This window comes from Lutjanus erythropterus, chromosome 11 (assembly GCF_056507025.1).
Source record: "Lutjanus erythropterus isolate fLutEry1 chromosome 11, fLutEry1.hap2, whole genome shotgun sequence".
Classification (NCBI taxonomy): domain Eukaryota; kingdom Metazoa; phylum Chordata; class Actinopteri; order Lutjaniformes; family Lutjanidae; genus Lutjanus; species Lutjanus erythropterus.
This window is the reverse complement of record NC_139327.1, coordinates 38,278,111-38,298,163: the sequence shown is the minus strand read 5'-3', so window position 1 is coordinate 38,298,163 and position 20,053 is coordinate 38,278,111. Positions and strand designations below refer to the sequence as shown.

General features: G+C 39.6%; 1 protein-coding gene across 1 annotated transcript in view; it reads right to left on the bottom strand.

Annotated features, from left to right (window-relative positions):
- Positions 1-20,053, bottom strand: part of grk6 (G protein-coupled receptor kinase 6) — a 68,335-nt gene that overhangs the window by 34,555 nt on the left and 13,727 nt on the right. The window contains exon 2 of the mRNA XM_084730054.1: positions 17,324-17,419. Coding sequence (XP_084586180.1) covers positions 17,324-17,419 — 96 coding nt within the window. The remainder of the gene's footprint in view (positions 1-17,323; positions 17,420-20,053) is intronic.

Here is a 20,053-nt window from a genome sequence, read left to right as displayed (position 1 = left end):
TTTGCATCTGTGTCTCATGTGGATGCAAAGCAGCTCAGGAAGCTTCACACGCAAGCAAATGTGATTCATGGAGGAGCAGAGAGGTCGGCGTGATCAGAAGACAAGATCTGCAAAATCTTTAAATCAGGCCGGTCAGGCTCACCACAAGTCCAACAGTTTTAATCTGTAAAATTCAATATCACACAGAATCTCTGCAGGAGTCACAGGCAACGATTCAGGACAGGTTTGAACTCGAAGAAAACGAGAAAAACTCCCCAACGCGACAAAATAACAAACCCCTATGCTGCCGCTTTCTGTGCCTCCATCAACTGCTGATAGCACTGGAGCTAACTACATGTTAACAGACTGGTTTGGTCTGGTCTGTGCAGCAAGGGTCATTTCTATTTCAAAACCTCTCAGAACCATATTTAAGGTATCTGTGGAGGCTTCACACTGAAACACTGTATTTTAGTCTTCAGGCCTAACGAATGTGTTCATTCTGTTCCTCGGAAAACATTTGCAACATGCACATTTGCATTTGCATCGCAGTGTTTTGCATATTTTGGAACATGAAATGTTTTGGAGCCACTGACCAAACAGCAGCCTTCTTCCACACCAAGACATCACCGAGTGCTGGGTTTATGAAGGCAAAAGTTTTCTTCTTTCTTATGTGTTAAAATACTATCAACTGATCAAAGTGATGCTTTAGTTTTAAAGTTGGAGACTCGACTCGGTTCTGCTTTGGCGTTTTGGTTTTCCATTGTCAAAAGTTGCAGATTAAGGCGTAGATAAATTCCTATAACGGCCAATATTCATAGACATAAACACACACGATCCCTCAAATGTGGTTATCACACAATTGTGGTATTTTACAGATGATAAACTTGTCCAACATGGTATGAAAGCACTGAAACTCCTCCTGTATCATGAATATGTTCTGTTTTCTAATTGTGTATGTATACTACAGTGTTTTTTTTTAGATGTTATTCTCTGGTATTCTTTGGTACAGCTAAAAAGCTGTGAATTGTTCCTGTTGCAGAAAAAAACATGAAATGAAATAAAATAAAATAGGTGTGAAAGGGCAATATTGCCCAATATTGTTGTCTGGCTCTAAAACCCAAACATATTGCAGCCATTTCACAACTTTAACCGCGTCTTTAACGTCATGTGATTTACACAACATGACTTGCATCATGTAGGCTGTCCAGCACGCCTGTCACTGGTACTCTCCAGCAGTCATATGTGGCGATTGGTCTATTGTGTCATGTGGAAAGGAGAGGAAATCATCCACTGCTCCTGTGTGTTTGTGTCGTGTTGAAGATCGTGTCACGCCACTTTCACCCGGCGTCGCTACTCGCGCCTACGCCAAGTGGCTACCAGCTGCAGTGGAAAACAAAATTGAGAAAAGAGCCGAAAGTGCTGAGTCAAGTTAAGCCACTCTGTACCACTCAGTGGAAACACTGCTTCCTACATTTCCCATAATGCAACCAGCAGCATCTTTTCATCAGACCCTCCCTGCCTGCTGCAGTAAATGAGCACGACCCGGGTGGAGTGCCCCTTTAATTGTCTGAAGATGAATGTTTTCTCATCACTTTGCTGAGTCATTTCCTATTGATGACATAGTGACTGATGGTATCAGGTTCTGCTCTCTTTTATCGAACTTTATGAGTTTTTTTAATGCTCCACTTATCTCTCTTCTGTTCTGCTCTGCTACGCCCTCTTTGTTCTCCTCCGTTCTCCTCTAATGGTCCCTGTCCTCTGCTCCTGCACACGTCCAACATCCTGCTGCAGCGTGAACAGAGCGGGGCAAAGTGGAAACCAAACGAGAGCCGAAGGCAAAAAGAACAATGAAGGAAACTGAAGAGAGGACGGAAGCTGGACGGAGTGGGACATCTGGACGGCAACAATAAGAAAATCATCAGGTTGTTTCACGGCTTTAAGCCTAACGTGACTCTAATTAACGTCTGTTTACATTGAATCCAAGCCCATTATTCTCCTCTGAAAAACGCCCAGAATTAGCTTCATTACAGTTCATGGAGTGACTTGTTTGATCCCACAGTGGCTACTCGTGCACGAAATCTAACATCCTCCAGGTCTGGGAACTTTTTCATTATGTGGTTGTGGATCAGTGGACTCTCTCAATACATCACTGGAGGTGTGATGTACATGAAAGGAGCTCTGGGACTGTAGAGAACATGCTGTACATCATCACACAGAGGATCTACACAAAGAGGCCTCTGTCCGGCCTCCTGCTGGCTCCGCAGGCCTCAGGGTCCCTACAGTAAAATTATTATGCCACGGGTTTGAAGCCGATTCAAGGCCCCAGCACTTCTGACTGCCTCTGTCTCTTTATAGAATAATCAGGGGACATAAACAAGCCGGCATTATGTTGTGGGTTCTCACTTAAAGCGCTGTGCGGTAACACCAGCGTATGTAAAGGTTTTCTTTGTTTTGAGACATGCTGGCAGCGACGCCGCAGGGATGTACATGTAGGTCGTCCACTGCTTTGGTCCAGACGGAAATAGCTCAAAGACTATTGGATGAATTACCATGAAAATCTGTACAGACATGCATGATCCTTTGAGGATGAACCCTACTGACTTTTGTGATCTCTTAGCATTTCATCTTGTGCCGTCATCAGGTCAAAACTTCAACATATCAGGATTCAATGTTGATGTGTTTTTTCACTTGACCAAAGTCAAAAGTTTTGCTCCTGTACAAACTGTTTTATGTATTAGTGGTTGTCAAATAATAACAAAGACTAAAGTTAATGTTAAAGTTAATTATAAAGTTAATAAAGTTAATTTTGTGAGAGAACAACAAGAAATCTCTGCATTTGAGAAGCTGAAAACAGCATGTTCTGCCATTTTTGCATGAAAAATTAATTTAATCATTAATTCTTTTTTACCTGCCAGATCCACTCGCCCACCATTGCATTTTACTTGCCCCGGGCAAACTTTATTGTTCAGCCCTGCATGTAGAGAACTAATGACATTTTCATCGGGCTCAGCTCAAACATTTTGCACGCTAACAACCAAACTAATATGAAAAACATGGTCACCTTCTAACATCATACCATATGGACTAATAAACCTCCTAATTAACCCCTAAGAAGAACTGATGTGTCACCAGGAAGTGCAAAGGTGTCGCCAAATCTGCCCTACTGAACCTTTTGAGCTCACAGCTAAAACAACAGACAGATGAAAGTGGAGCTTTTAGCAGCTAAAGAGTAAGATATCATTTTCAGGAGTTGGTAGAGACCAAATCAGAGCTAAAAGGAGAATGAATATTGGTTGTACATTTGTCATTACATTATTATCAAACTCTTAGTCGATAAAATGTCATAAAATAGTGATGCATGCCTGTTACAGGTTCCTAAAGGCCACGCCAACATATTCAAGCAACTTGTTTTATTTAATTAACTGTATAAAAGCCAAAGGATAATGACATTTACTATTATTCAAGTATAACTATGTAGTTGTGTCAGCTCTAGTAGATGCAAACATGACTCTGATGCCATGACAATGCTGCTCTGTAATTACTGGATGTGTAAAAAGGCTGCTGTTTACCTCAAGTTCTTCATGAGGTGATAATATGTTCCTCTGCCACCAAGTGTCCAAAAAATCTATTGATTATTTTAGCATGAAAAATACTACACTTCTACACCACCCATTCATATCAATCCACCACAGGTCAGACTAAAAGTTGGGGTTTCATATACAAAAGATGTGTCTGTTTACATTTATAGACCACCTTTACCCTTCAGCAGGGATTATTGCTGACCAGGATAAATTTAAAATACTCAGGCTTCATTTTGACGCATCATTAAAGACTGCAGTGATCAGATTAGTCAGGTTTCCTTCATCACTAAGTTGCTCAATACTGTTGAGACATGCAGAAACAGATCTCTATGGAGATGCATGTAAACATTCTTGTCTTAACTGAACTTTAAGGCTGGTGTGGACCAGGTTTGCTTTAGGTCGAGTCTCTGTAACAGTCTATAGAGGAAGGCTCAGAGCATCGAGGAGGAGGAGGAGAGGAACCAGCATCTATCAAGACTCAAGATGCTTTCATTTGCCATTTGTTGAGAAAAGGAGCACATGTGCACTGAATTTCCTGCACGTGTTTGTGAGAAAGGACAGAGACGGCAGCAGCAAACCACGAGGGGAGAAAATTCAGAACAGCAACAGACACTAAAAGATGACAGATAACAGAAATAACAGCAACATGTTGGACAACATACACTTTCTCTCAGTCACCAAAACTCCGTTTCCACTTTTTTCACTATTTAAAAGATTTTTAATTGCAGCTGTGTTCTGAAAGATTTTTTTTAATAAGTATTAAGTATTTCTGGTGCTCTGTTTACTACATATCTGTGGTATCACATCCATCAGACCACATCACACCTTCTGTGTTATTCTTCCTGAACACACCTCAGATAAAATCACTTGTGTAACAAATGTAACCTCACCATAGGTCGAACTTTCACAGAGGACTGTTGACGTGGTCGGTTGGAAAGTTGTCTCTCCAAAGACTTCCTCATCTCCCATTCACACACACACCCCTCCTTCACATATGATTGTCCCGTTTGTTTCCATTTCAACTGGCAAACACCAGCTGACTGATCTGCTGTGTCCCTTTTCATGTGACTTCAATACTGAGTGTTGCACCTCTGCATGTTTTCACACAGAGAGTCAGAGAGTCGACACCACAGAAACACAAGACTGGTACAAACTCAATTTATGAATGGCCCGAAATATTATTTTCATTGTTGATTAATGTTTTGATGATTTTCTTGATTAATCATTTGTTGTTTGGTCCATAACACGTGAGAAAATGGTGAGAAATTACCCCCACAGCCCAAAGATATTCAGTTTACTGTCATAAAGGAGTACAGCTAAAATCAGATTAGTTTTTTCTTCAAAAATAACTTGTTAATCGTTGCATTTTACACAGGAGTTATGTGAAGTTAGTCTTTCAATAATCCTTTAATTACTCTGAAGTAGGGCTGCACAATTAATCCAAATTTTTATCAACATTGCAATATGGCTTTCTGCACTTTTTAAATTAGAGGAGGTGTAATATTTGTTAAAGGCAAAATATGTCCAAAAACTTTTAAATTAATGAACGTTCTGAGGCCGAGACGTCCTGTCCTACACATCAGATTCTACTTTAAAAAATCTTCATTTGGTTCAGATTCCTGCAAAAAAAATCACACCATAGTCATTTTAATCAAAATAAGAATAATGATGTAAAAATGATCATTGCCTCCAATATCGCAAATTATAACACAACTGCAACGTCAGTCAAAATAATTGCAATTAGATATTTTTTCAAAACTTGTTCAGCCCCACTTTGAAGCAATTTTGAAAATCCTGTTTGACTCTTTAGTTTATTTTTTGAAGCCATTTTCATTTTAAACCATTTCTTGTTGCAAAGATTGCAAACACCTCATCTCACTCTCGACTTCCAACCTGGCACAAAACTTACAAATAAATAAATAAATAAATTGCCCGCATGAACGTGATGTGCACAGGTGACGTTCACCATGTTTATGCGGGTATGTGAAGTTAAGTGAAGACTTGTGAATGGTGAATTTTTTTTCTTTTGGCTGGTGGGTGAAACAAATCTACCTGCCACTCACCTATTTTACCAGCATTTTGCTGATGGTGGCTTCTAATTCTGTGTCCTAAAGAGAAAGTTGAGATAAGAATTTGAAAATGTTCTTGCATGAAGCCCGATGTGAGCAGATGACTCAGGAAAATGTTTGTTTGCACTTGTTCTGCAAACTTTTATGCTAGAGTTACTGAAAAAATTACAAACAAAGGGTGAAAAACTGTCAGATCACAGTGGTGAGACAGCGTTGTGCATGATAGAAGTTACTGCATACTGTCTGCAAGGTATGTGCGATGTAAATGTGCAGAGAGAAGAGGAGAAAAGAAGGACATAATAGAAAAAGAAACAGAAAAGAAGAGAAGAGAAGAGAACAACCTGTTTCAAACGAGGAAGTTGACAGTTTCCTGAATGTGTTTCTCAAGACTCCCTCCCACTCACCTCTTTCTTCTGGTTTCATAAAAACTGTCAACAATCAAATTCACAAAGACGCTCAGAGCTGAATCATTACCCTGCTCCTCTCCTCTCCTTTTATATCTCATCAATTGTCTTATTTACATTTTTTTATTCTCAAACTTTATAATCCTCATGTTTCACTTCTCATCACATTTATCAGTTTTTTATCTTCCTACCCTCCCCGGGACGTCAGCTATTCAAACATACATGTGGTTTTGTGCAGCTACATGTTGAACTTCCTGCCTGCATGTGTCACAGCGTCTGTGAGACAGCATGTGCAACTGAACTCATTCAAATCAAAGCTTATTTGCATTGCACCTTTTCAGGAAAGAAGCAGCTCTATTGTGAAGGTTTCCTGATGAAAAAAAAAAAAAGAAAAAACATCTGCGCTGTTGATCACATAAGGACCCTCTGCTTCAACCAAACTTCATTTAACATACAGAATATTTTCTGACTGAAGAACCCAAGAGTTCAATCAGGAACTGAATCACAATGTAAAAGTCACTTTTCCATAATTTCCAAATTTACGGGAGCATAAAAATTAAATTTTATCTTAAGCTGTTGAAAAATTTTCAGCCTGGACCACAGATGTGGCGTGACTGACAGATAATAATAATGATAATTATAATCTTATTTAGCCTATATCGCCTTTTTTAAGCTTGAGCACGACATGCTTTCCAAGTTAAAGGATCTACAGAACAAAAATTAAAAATCAGAAACCCATGGAAGCTTCCCCAAAAATTTAGGAACATTAGAGAACATAATTAAGCAGCCCTGAGCCCACACATGGTCCAAGTGCAAAATCAAAGATATGAGTTTATATATCAGTAAGTAAAATTTAAATAAGTTCATTAAAGGAGATAACCACATACAGTATATACACAGAAAACTGTATGATGATCTCATTTAGGACAGACAATTAAAATATGTAATACTATAAAGTATGAAACAGAATAAAATCGTGATGTATGACATAATAATGGAAAGTCAGGTTATATAAGTGAGTCAAATCAGGAACTGAATCAGGATGTAAAAGTCACCTCTTCATGGTTTTATCTGCATTGTCGCCACATCTGAAAACTGCTGGAGATGAGATCCGCCAACGGAGAATGAAAACTTCACACCTGAGTATCTGCTGAGGGCATTTAGCTTTAGCACATTATCGCTGGCTCTCGTCCTCATTACACTCTCATTTTATCTCTTTTCTTAAGTTGGCTGCATAAATTTGTTGCTAATGACATTAGAAGGAGTTCCAGTGAGTGTCTGCCAGTTCTTACTTACAGTGTCAGTAATGCTGCACAAATAATGTATAATGTGGTGGTTTGTGTGGCAGCCGGGGTCAGGGCCAGGTCCGGCCTGCGACACTGTTAATTTGCTGCAAATTTACCTTTTCCCAATTTAACTTTTTCCCCATTTTAAGGCCACAGCGCACCAATCAAACATTCTCCACCAAGCACAGAACAACACAGCCTGAAAAGAAGATATACTGTATGTCAGGTACGATGTATATGTTTACCGCTTTGCACCGATATGAAAATTTTCAAAACAGAAGATATAATGCAGAAAACGACCAGGACAATTCATGACAGGGAGAAAAGGAGCTCCATGGTGGGTGTAAAATGCTGCAAAGCTGCTTCTTGTTTTTATAACCTGCCCCCAAATGACTGACAGTATTAAAATATTAAAATATTCTTAAATGAAGTAATTCGGGGTCCTTTTGCGTGGTCATATCACTGCAATATTGGTGCACAATCCACATTTCACTATATCGGCCACCATATCTGCAATCTGTGAATTTTTCCCACTAAATCTGGTGTTGGTATCAAAAATCCCATGTCAGTCAGACTCTTGCCATGGCCGTCTGTCCTCGTTTGCCCGTGTCTGATGTCATTTTCTCTGCTTTTACATGGACAATCCCCCCCGATGCTTCACATACGGTACGCACATTCAGCTCACACATGCCCACTGCCACTTTCAAACACAATAGTACAAGGAGTGTCTCTAAATCACAGTTGAGATCTTCACTCTCCAGTCTCAGGTAATTATTTAAGTCGATTGACCTGTTAGGTTAACTGGTTTGTTTGGATTTGTTCCAGGCTTTAGAGGATAATTTCTTTTTCTAGGAAGGCTGCGAAACTGGAGCATAAAAATTACTGTTTTATTTCACATTTAAAATTATGGATGCTGCGCCAACACAAACAATTTAGTGCTTTGATTTTTTGATTTAACTCTCAAATATTGACATTGGTAGCTGTTCTAAAAGGGTGAAGGAGTCACGCTGTACTCATTATTCACAAATAACCCTTTTCAGAGGGTTATATGACTCCACAGTGTTAATAGATAATTTTTAATGATGCATAAAAATGCAACCAGTGTTTTAGTGTTTCAGCTGGTTGAGTTCAGGCTAAAAACTTGCCATGTCGGGGTTTTAGGAGACTTGGATTAGACCAGACGAGCAGTGTGGAGGCAAATCTCTTGAGGGTGTAACAAATTTATTTAAACATATTTCATATGTTAAACTTATTTCTTTTAAGGAACTACAGACTATAAGACTGAGGAGATGGAATTTGACTCTAGAGAAGTGGTTTTTCACAATGAATCCCATGTTGGACCCATGCTGGAAGTCTGCTACAGACCGCAACAACAGACGTATTTTTGAAGTAGAATTATTGTCTATGGAGTCAACCTCTCTAAGAGTCTAAGATATGGGATAACAGCCTGCTGTGGTAATGTGTATGGTAACTCTAAATTAACTCTGTTCAGTTGAAATCACAGATGTGATATGAGTGTGTTACACGTTTTGATCTCTATGTGTAATTTGTTGTGAGAAGCTGTGCGTCATCGAGATGCTGACATCTTCATTATGCAGTGTGGATGATTTTATCTTCTGAACAGATTCAGATTCAAAATTTCGCCCCCAGGGACATTTAAGTCGATCTTATCTCATCTTATAACTGTCAAATAAATGTAATGGAGTAAAATACGCCTCAGAATCTACCGCCGTGCTCTGAGGCTGTACTTTGGCACTGCGCTGCTTTGAGCTAAATGCTAACATCAACATGTGCACAGAGACATGCTGATGTTTAGCAGATTTAATGTTTATCATTTTAGTTTAGTATTTCAGCGTTTGCATATGAGCATCAAATACAAAGTAGAGATGAGGTTGATGGAGATCTTGAGTTTTATTTGAAATCTGTATGTCTTATCTCTTTTGATATCACGATAAAAAGAAAAGAAAAAAGTTACAGGTGCACAAAATAAACAAAGTAATTTCTTCCTTTTTTTAAAATCAATAACCTGAACACGGTCTGGATTTATGCTACAAGCCAAATTTTAGGCAGGAATATAAAGACTGAACTGAACTGAGGTACTTTTACAGCTCAAGTACTTTCAACATTATAATTACACTATTATACTTTAATATAATCATGCTGTTTTAAACACATGGTACTGAAGTCTTATTTATAAAAATGAGATCAGGACACTGAAACATTTTTAATAATTGCACCCCTTCCCCATTAATAGAGCAAAATATATATTTACATTAAACCTCAATTAAGAAATTAAATTAGTACTTATCATACATACTGATACCAATACAGACCGACAGCCAATAGCTGTTCAGATATTTTCAGTCTGGACCAAAGATGTGCGTCCAGACAGATGAGTGAAGTAACAAAATAAATAAATGCATGTGTGCTTTCTACCTCCTCCACCTCTCCAGGCACAGAAAAAAAAACAGGAGAAAAAGTTCCTTTGTTCCTGCAGTGTAAAGGGGGATTTCTCGTCCCTGCTTTATGTCCTCTACTTATTTTCAGGGACTAATTAAAGCCCAAACAAACAGAAACTGCACAGACCGTGTCGCAGACAGACAGACCTCCTAGTTTTTTATCCTAACCAGGCCGCCTGTCGGCGCACCGGACCTCGAGGCAGTATAAGGTTTATCGCAGGTCGCGATCAGCTGGGCCTCGCGGCTTCTTCTTCTTTAATGGATGTCTTCCTAACAATGTGTCCTGTGTGTTTACTCTTGGCGGCCTGGTGCCATGTATGGACGTATAGCACGAACAGCGACAGTGCCTCCATACACAAACAGACCTCCAGCAGATGGGAACACTGGTGTAAACATCAGGAGAGTGGTACTATTTCACATCACACTGACATCACATGTTGCCACAGTTAACCTTCAACGGAGGTCAAACCACTTGATTGGTTCATAACAGAATACACACACACACACACACACACAAACAGGGCGCTGAAAGATATGAGAAAGTTGAAAGTTGAAAAATAGCAAAGTTTTCCGTTCAGAAATTGGGAACGTTTGCTCCCCTCAAATCTGCAGGTGCTCCTTTGCTCCACTGCTCAGACACCTGTGGCTGTTTAAACCCAAACCACCATCTTTTCCTGAACTTAACCAAGTAGTTTTGATGCCTAAACTAAACTCTGACCTTCGTGTAAACTGTTTCTCAGCCGTCTTTATTTTGAAAGTGTTAGCAGACGTTGCATTTTTATAATCTTGTTGAATCTAGGCCTGCTACTAACAATTTTCATAATCGATTAATCTGTTGATTATTCTCTCGATTAGAAGATTTGTTATTTTATCCATAACGTGTGAGAAAATGGTGAAAAATGTTAATCAATGTTTCCTAAAGTCCAAGACAACGTCCTTAAATGTCATTTTTTTTGTCCACAACACAAAGATACCCAGGTGCCCTGTCACAGAGGACTAAATTTTGACATTTTTTGTTAAAAAGTGACTCAAAACAATTAATCGATTATCAAAATAGTTGGCAATTAATTTAATAGTTGGTTATTAATAGCTATATTTGAATCATAACATTAATCAGTTGAATTATATTTATTTATTATAATGACAAACTGCTAGTGAGTCAACTCGAACAGTGTAACTTCATATCTGACTGAAGAGCCAGAACAATGTTGCAGTTAGCTGCATGAGCTAACGTTAGCATCACCGACTGACAGGACACACTGCTTCACACGCCTGAAAGTTTAACAAAAGGATATGATGTGGCAATATTCTACATTTTTCTTGTTGTAAAAAATCAAAGAAAAGACCAAAAGCAACAGCGAATGTATCTATGAGCAAATACTGTGTGTGGATCAGTGATACATCCTCTTTCTCTGCATCATAGACCTCCATTGTTGTCCAAAAATATAAGAAATCCATTAGAGCACCACATGTGGATTAATCCACCACTGAAAATAGTCCCCAACAAATGTATTATTTCCTCCTGTTTGTTTGATTAAAAAAACTACAGTGGAGCATTGAGATAGGAACTTACTGAGCCTTTGTGAACCGTTTATGTGGATATTTATTTCCTCAGGGGGAACCAGAAGACCTGGGGATATAAACATGGCTCATCGCTCACACACAAACCTACGGTTGACACATCCGCTAGATAATAAACATCTGACTGTAACCAAAAATGAGAAACAAAAGAGCTGTTGTGTGCAGTTCTCAGGGTCATCACCAGGGCTGCTCTCAGCGCTCTGAGCAAAGTAAGAGATTTTGGATAACTGTGAATCTTCCCGCAGCGAAGCAAACAGAAACAGTGTCTGCCTGCCTGTCCTTTGAGTTTCTCGACAACCGTTCTTGTTATTGACTTCGCACTGAGCGGAAAAATGGCTAAAAATGAAATTCGATTATTTTTAAATTTTACTAATTTTTCTGAGTGAGAATTCTGGGCTGTAACGGTATGGATTTTTTCTTACTGTGGTCACAAATCAACACACTCCTGCGGGACGGTAGCTCATCGCGACGGCCTTAATAGTTACGCTCGGAGTCGTGCGTGGGTTTGTGCAGCGTGCAGCAGATTGAGTGCTGCTCATCGTGGAATAGAAACAAACTCTGCAGTGAGCTGTCAGTCTGGCAGTAAATGTAAAATTCAGGTTACAATGTGTGCTGCAGCTCAAGACCAAGAAAAGTCTCATCTGTGGTTTCCATTTTGCTGTGTTGAAAACAGCTGCTGCTGTTGTTATTGTTAGCATGTTGTTAGTCACCCAGCGGCAATCCCAAAATGCCTTGGGTTGAGTCTGTTGACCAATCAGAGGCCGTGTTCCTGACTTGTATGTGACAGCGCAGATCCAGAGATTTATTAATAGATCCATGTGCTGATCTCAACATGAGATTGACCAATCAAAATAAAATGTGATGCCTGCAGTAGGCATCACATGACCGCACTGATGTAGCTATCGTCCCAGTCCTATGAGGAGACACTGTCTCTCTGAGCAAATGAATCATTTTTAATATTTGTAACGGACATACAACGATTATTTTCACTGTCGGTTAATCTGTCCATTATTTTCTCGTTTAATTAATTTGTTGTTTGATCTAAAAAATTTGACAAAATGGTGAAAAATGTTGATGAGTGTTTCTTAAAGCCCAAGACTTCGTCCTCAAATGTCTTGTTTTGCTAACAACCCAAAGATATTCTGGTTACTGTCAGAAAGGAGAAAAGAAAACAGAAAATGTTCACATTTAAGAACCTGAAAATTGAACTTAAAAAAATGACAGATAAATCGATTATCAAAATAGCTGGCGTTTAATTTGATAATCCATTCATAATCAATGAATCACTCAGAGTGTAAGTCATTATTACTACACAGCAGTTGTTGAATCATTTGCTCCTTCAGTTTGATCTAAAGCAACGTTACGTGACCTCTATCATGCAGCGTCCCAGCCAAGAATTCACGAGCCAACCACACTAGTGCTGCTTTTACTTTCACAATCAAATATTAATTTTCTCAATCAAACACCTATTTTTTTTTTTCTCTGCTCTGACCGAAATCTGACTCTGACTCAGGGAACGATGAAGACACTTTGTGTCCCTAAAATACTCATTCATTTAATTAATTATGAACAAACATGTTATTTTTCATGTCGTGCCTACTTATTGGAAATATGTGTAGACACTGAGGGGATGCTGAAACTCACAGACTGCCTCCAGAATACATTTATAACCTTGTTGTGTCTTTGAGTTCCTCCACCCAAAAGATAATAATATCATAAATAGGGCTGCAGCCTTCGATTATTTTTTATAGTTGATAATTTTCCCTGCAAATCGATTAATATTTGTTTGTTTTAAAATATCAGAAAAAGGTGAAAAATGCCACTTCGTGTTTCCAAAAGCCTCAGATGATATCCTCAAATGTCATGTTACTCACAACTCAAAAATATTCAGTTCACTGTTCAGTTTATTCACACTTCAGAAGCCAAAATCTGAGAGTTTTAATTTTTTTTCATAAAAAATTACTCAAAGTGATTAATCGCTTACCAAAATAGTTGGCAATTCATTTAATAATCAATTAGTATTCAATTAAACATTGCAGCTCTAATTATAAATGTGCGACGACTAGTCAACTAGTAAAATCTTTAGTTGGAGGCAGCCCTACCATGTGCAAAAAAGCTGAATGCAGCCCAAATTCAAACCCCCTCCAAGGACGTCTTGACGCTCACATCATTCATGCAGCTCTAAACTCCGCATCTCATTGACTCCGGTTGGACGTCGCTCTTGGAAAGTCCCAAACCGATTGGCACCTGTTTGGGGGTTGGGGGGTCGTCCACAAACATCTCCACAATCATTTCATCATGCTTGTTTCTCTGCCTCCGCTGCTCTGAAGCGTCTTATTCACTGCCTGGCTGTGGTGAGGCTAATCAGAAGTGGTGCAACCCACACTGCAGCGTTATCAGTGCTTGACATTATCACAGGCATATGTTGTAGTCTACAACACTGTGGCTGCACAAAGAAAACAACACAGAGCAAAGACGAAAGACAACTTGAGGTACATTGTGGGTGTACTCAATTTCAAAATCAACACATAAGACCTTCAAGACAGCAGAAATAGCTGAATAAAACCTGTGATAAATGTCATTTTTATCCAGTAAAAAACAAATCTGGACTCAGGAAACCCCAAACCAAAACCTGCACTTGTGTTGCCAAGTTCGTCAATTAATCTGATGATTTATTTTGTCATTTTTAAAGGCGGTTGGTTGTAGTTTTGATTTCAGGTGCAGTATTTACTCATAATGAGCTTCTTTTATCACTGATTAATCGAGGTGGATGATAAATGTTAAGAGTCTGTAGGATTTGTAACAGTGTCCACTGCTTCAAGCGTGGGTCAAACTTTTACTTTTCACTTTTTCTTTTTCTCTCCGTCTGACTCAAAGATATTCTCAGGACCCTCAGCTGCTTCATCATGTTACAAACTGCTGATCAGATAAAAACGGACACTTACACGCTACCTTCAAAGGCGAGCTGCAAAATCTGTCCTGACTTGACTCTGCTCATACCAAGCGGATCATTCATCCAGTTTAGTAAAGTCAAGCGCATGATAACTGAATGCATGCAGGCTGGATTAAAAAAAAACAAAACACTGATCTTGCTCAAGTGGTACCACAGAGGAAACTGTGGCCAGTGCAGAAAGAGGAAGCAGACCGGTGTTTTTGCTGTTTCAACCAGCAGTATGGTTAGTTTCATTTTGAGAGCTCAGAGTTTATGATACAGAAGAATTCAGACATACAGTCAGGAGAGGGCGGTGGAGTGAAAGTGTGGGGACAAGACGAGGAAAAAAAAAAGAGCGTTCGGAAGGGGAGGGTGAGGTGAAAGACAAAGAAGAGGAGTCAAAAGTTTGCATGGCAACTCTGGAGGAAGCTTTAATGCAAAAAGCGGAGGCAGCACTGTTTTTTTGTGCAGCCATTAAATACATCGTAACTTCTTTGTCATTTCCTGCGGTCGTGTCTGGCTTGGCCTACTGGCTACACTGCTCCCACGACTACCTGTCAGGGTGGGAGGAAAAAATGATCCTCCTAAGTACTGTGATTCTTTTTTTCATGATTCCTGAATCAATTTTTCTGCGTAGCGTTTAGTACGTTAGCGCAGCACAGTGGTTAGCACTGTCGCCTCACAACAAGAGGGTCCGGGGCGGGCTGGGGAGTTTGTGGCTGGGGCAGGGCCTTTCTGTGCAGAGTTTGCATGTTCTCCTCGTGTCCATGTGGGTTCTCTCCGGGTTCTCCGGCTCCCTCCCGCAGTCCAAAGACATGTAGCATAATAGGTTAATTGATAACTCTAAATTGCCCGTTGGTGTGAATGTGAGCGTGAGCAGTTATCTGTCTCTTTTTTTGCTAAATCAGGCCCTAACCCTAATTGCCATAGTTATCAAACAGTTAAGATAAGATCTGCAGGTTAGTAGATTTCTGTAATCTGGCCCCTAAGTCAATGCTGAGAGCATGGATGTGTAGCATATGGATGAATGGATGTCTATTTTTGTAGAGTATTATTAGACCACCACTGCTACACAGAGGAAATGAAAAATCAACATTGATCATATAAACTAAGTGAAAGATTATACATCTATAAATACTGCAATATTACATTACGATTCGATCATGTTTCAGTATATCCAAAAATAGCCAACTAATCTGCCTTGAGTGCTTAAGTACACGGTGTGTTGTGTACGTGTTTTGTTTTCTGAAGTGTTTTGAGCCTCAGGCCCCGCCGTACCAACATCCCACAGATCAAATCACGACCTTCACTGCTGATTTGCTCTTTAAATAAGAGCCACACAGAGTCGTCCTGTGTAGTAAACTATACACTCCTCCTACAGATAAGAAGATGAGTCAGCTGCTGCCACTTAAAGGGAAAATCCACCTTAAAATATAATTCACATGTCATTCCGATAACACTGCACAGCTCAGTTTACATTAGTGAATTCCACGCTGGTCTCTTCAAAAAGTGGGACGACACTTTACTGATGATCTGGTCACATTCGAGGGGAAAAGTGAAGACAGTAACAATATTGTTCTTGTATATTAAATCTATTCAACATATACGCTGAAGAGCACGGAGCGCAAAACACCTGTGTTCCAGTGAATTTTTGCTTTTACTCGGTGGTGGAAAGAGAACTGAACATCTGTACTCAAGCACAAGTACTGTTACGCTGCTAAAATATTACTCAATTACAAGTAAAAGTACTGGTGTTAGAAATATACTCAACAGTACAAAGTATTCATCCCAAAAAGTACTCACAGTATTAGTTATCCGTCAGACAAAACTAGTTCAGATGAGGCGCAAATTACTGCCATGACTATTAATTACATATTAAATAAATTGATTAAATTCTTGACGGCAATTAATTGATTAATCATTAATCATTAAACACCCTCACCGCAAAGCTGTGCTGCTGCAGCATTTCTTTTGTTTTACCTTTGTATGTCCTTGTTTTCATCGGTCCGTTTGTGATCAGATCACCTGATTGGCTACTAAAATGCAGACGAAAGGTTTGTATATCGATTCAAATTGTACTCAACACTCAACTATGATTTTAAAAATAGATTACGTCTTGTAATGCATACTTACGTATGAGTAAAAGCAACGACTTGGAAATCTACTCATCAAAGTACAAGTACCCCGAAAAAACGACTTAATTACAGTAATAGAGTATTTGTAATTAGTTTCTTCCACCTCTGCTTTTAATTTAGCCAAAGAAAAAATGTTAATCTGTGGTATGTGACAGCCAACAGTTATTTACACACACTACGCAGTGTGTTAGTCAGACTGAAATATCTCTTAGCATGACTGCAGACTCTTCAGCCTCTTTTATACAGCCTGTTCAAGGCAGGAATGTTGCGCTGTTATTCTGTCTCGCTGCTCACTGTAAAACAAATATGCAGCGGCAGAGCAGTGCTGTTCCGCTTTTATGAGGTAATAACAGAGCCGAATCGACGTCTGAGCAAAACGGGGGTGTAGCATTTTGATGAAATGCAGCTAGCAGAAGTTAGCAGCTAACTCAGAGGAGACCAAAACTTAGGAGACGAGGTCCAGCAGCTCTTTAGGATGAGTTGAACTGCTATATAACAGGGACGGTAAAGGCCAGTGCTGTCACTGACAACTGAGGAAGGGGAGTTTCTTATGAAAATACTGAGATTCTTTTCTTTTTACTGATTTACTACGGATAAATAAAAAAGCTGTGGAGGAATCTATCTCTTCCAACCACAAAACAGCCGGCATGCCATTTCCAGAGGGCCATTTTGCAACTCACAGCCAAAAAAGGACTGTCACAGGATTTCAGAGGGACCTGCTTTTTTCCTCCTGCGGACCTTAACATGAAGATCTTGATGATATGGAGGTCTGGTGATGGCCATAAGATTTACTTAGCTGTGGGTGTTTCAAAGGCCTCAGACTCACTCAACACATAACAGACTGTAAGCGAGCCCTCTCCTGCAGGACCGGGAAAAAGACGGCTGACGTTATCTTACCTGTGGTCTGTCGCAGCTCTTCACACAAACTTATGTGGGGGAACTGCAGCAGCTGCTTCCATTTCTTGCTTTTTCCTTTTCTGTTCCCGCCGCCTCCTGTAAAACAAACAGTTTGGGTTTAAAACTCAAGTCCAAGGAGGATGTTTGCTTTGGTGACAAAAACACAGCTCTCTGAAAAGATGTCTGGTGGTTCGAGCTGCAACTCCACAACACCACAGTTAAACTGATGGACAACAAGCTGGTCTTTAGTCCAGGAGGTGAAGCTTGCTGACCAACAACACAACCGTGGAAAGATCACAAAATCCTCTGTGTGGCTTTTGTTCTGTCACTTGGTTGGCATTCGTGTTATTAATTGATAAAATCACCTACTTTGATAATTGAATAATTGGGTTGGGTAACTTTTTAAGAGAATAATAAAAATCGCCCGACACAAGCTCATTAAATGGGAATATTTTCTGGTTTCTTTACTTCTCTGTGACAGTGAACTGAAAGTCTTTGGGTTGTGGGCAAAACAAGACATTTGCGGACATTGTCTTGGGCTTCGTGAAACACTAATCGCTGTTTATCAACATTTTCTGGCATTTTATAGACCAACAATTAATTGAGAAAATAAGCAACAGATTCACTGATGATGGAAATCATTTGTTAGATGCGTCCCTCGTAGAGATGCTGACCTCATGTGCTGACCTCAATACATCATGTCAATAAAGTATCAGTTAAATAGAAAGAGGAGCATCTATATTTGTATCTGTGTCCGTGGTGTACTGTAATACCTTTATATAAGCCTAATGTTGGCTAAAGTTATGATGGGAGTGTGCCTTTTTCACCAGCCGGTCTGTCAGACAATGTAGAGCCACCATAGTTTAGAAGTGGCAAGCAGCTAGTGCTAGTAGCCATGCTCTTTAGCTATTAACCATTTTAAAAAGCACCGAAATGAAACACCAAATAAGTGTAACTTAATACAAGGTCTCTGAGCGACACTGTATAAAGTGTTCAAATTAATAGTAATATATATAATATATATTAATATTTCGTGTCACATAAATGTGTGCCATATATATACATACATACATACATTGTGAAATAAACCCCTTCAGGATGATTCTGCATCATTAAGATTTATTTCACAATAACAACCTGCTCACTGTACATTTCCCTCACATATTTTCCTATGGATTATACAGGAGTAGAAGAATAAAACAGCATAAAATGGAAATACTCAAGTAAAGTACCTCAGACTTGTACTTCAGTACAGTACTTGAGTACTTAGTTACTTGGGGACAACAACCTGTTCACACACTCACACACATTAGGAGGACTCAGCAACAATCTGGGGACAATGAGGTCCCCACAAGGTTAAATATCAGCTTTAGGGCAAAGACTTAATTTAAAGTCGCGGTGTGCCTCCAGGCAATCAACAAAACGTCCTCACAAGTATAGCAGCATGTTCGTGTGTTTGGGTGCAGCCGTACACAGATTCTTGAGAAACTGAACACAAAGAGCGAACGTCACTCGAGCAATCAGAACAAAGCACAAAGAGAAATCAGAGGAAGTTCCTGTCCTCTCTGCGTTAGCACTTCAGCTGCTTTCAAAAGCTCGTACAGCCGGTGATACACTCCACAGTGATGCAGCCTCCTTCACCACACCGCAGCAACGAGAACAAGAGCCAACACGATGCTCACTCCTCTATCACACTAAAATCACATGCAAGTTACAAGTCCCTGCAAGTAGATCCTCACCTTGTGAAATAAAAAGACATCATTAGGTGCCTGAACATTTTTCATAACCCAGTAATTAGTTGCGTCATTCATTAAGCAGAAATGTTGAATATTTTCAGGTTTCAGCATCTCAAATGTGCTGATTTGCTGATTTTCTCTTGTTTTCTGATACTGTGAACTGAATATCTTTGGGTTTGGGGTTGTTGGTCTGACAAATCAAAACATTTGGAGACATCAGGAGGGACTTGGGTGACATCTTTTACCATCTTCTGACATTTTGTAGACACACGCCAACAAGAACACAAATAAATGGCGTGGAATAGCGTACGTTTGTTCACATCAAGCGTGACACGATTTTGCAAAAATAATTATTAAGCTTCTAAAAATAAAGCACACCGTGGGAAAAAAAGAGTGAAGGTGACCTGACACCCTGAAGCTCACTGTCTATTCGTCTTCACACGCTGTCTTTGAAATCTCTGCAGTTTTTCCTCCCTTGTTATCATATAAAAAGTTCAATGAAACGTGTAAAACAAGCAGCTCGCCATGTTGGATGTTTTGGATGCGAGGTTTTCAACTTCATGCAGTTTGATTGGTCAGACGTGCTCATTGTTGGAAGTTGAACTTCAAAACAATCCAAGAATTAAAGCTGCAATATCATTCAGCAAAATTCAGCCACGCATGAGAAAGCTTGCATTCGATACATACAGGTTCAAAAATATTAAAAATACAGTGCAGCCTATCACTGTCATTTAAGGGTGCAAACAGGCCTCAACTTCAAGTTTTAGTCTGCATTGGGCAACTCAACCCCCCCGATTGGGCAAGTGACAATAAAGCTAAGGAATGAACTGTTTCGTCTCAGTCGATCAGGCACTCAGCAGGTCAGGCCAAAGCACACCAAGTTCACGAAAAACGTGGCTGGAGTGCTGGCAACCCCTCCTCTGAGTCCTCGCCAGCACTTGTACAAAACATGAACTCTGAGGCAAGTCAGGTAATTGCAAAACTGATTACCACA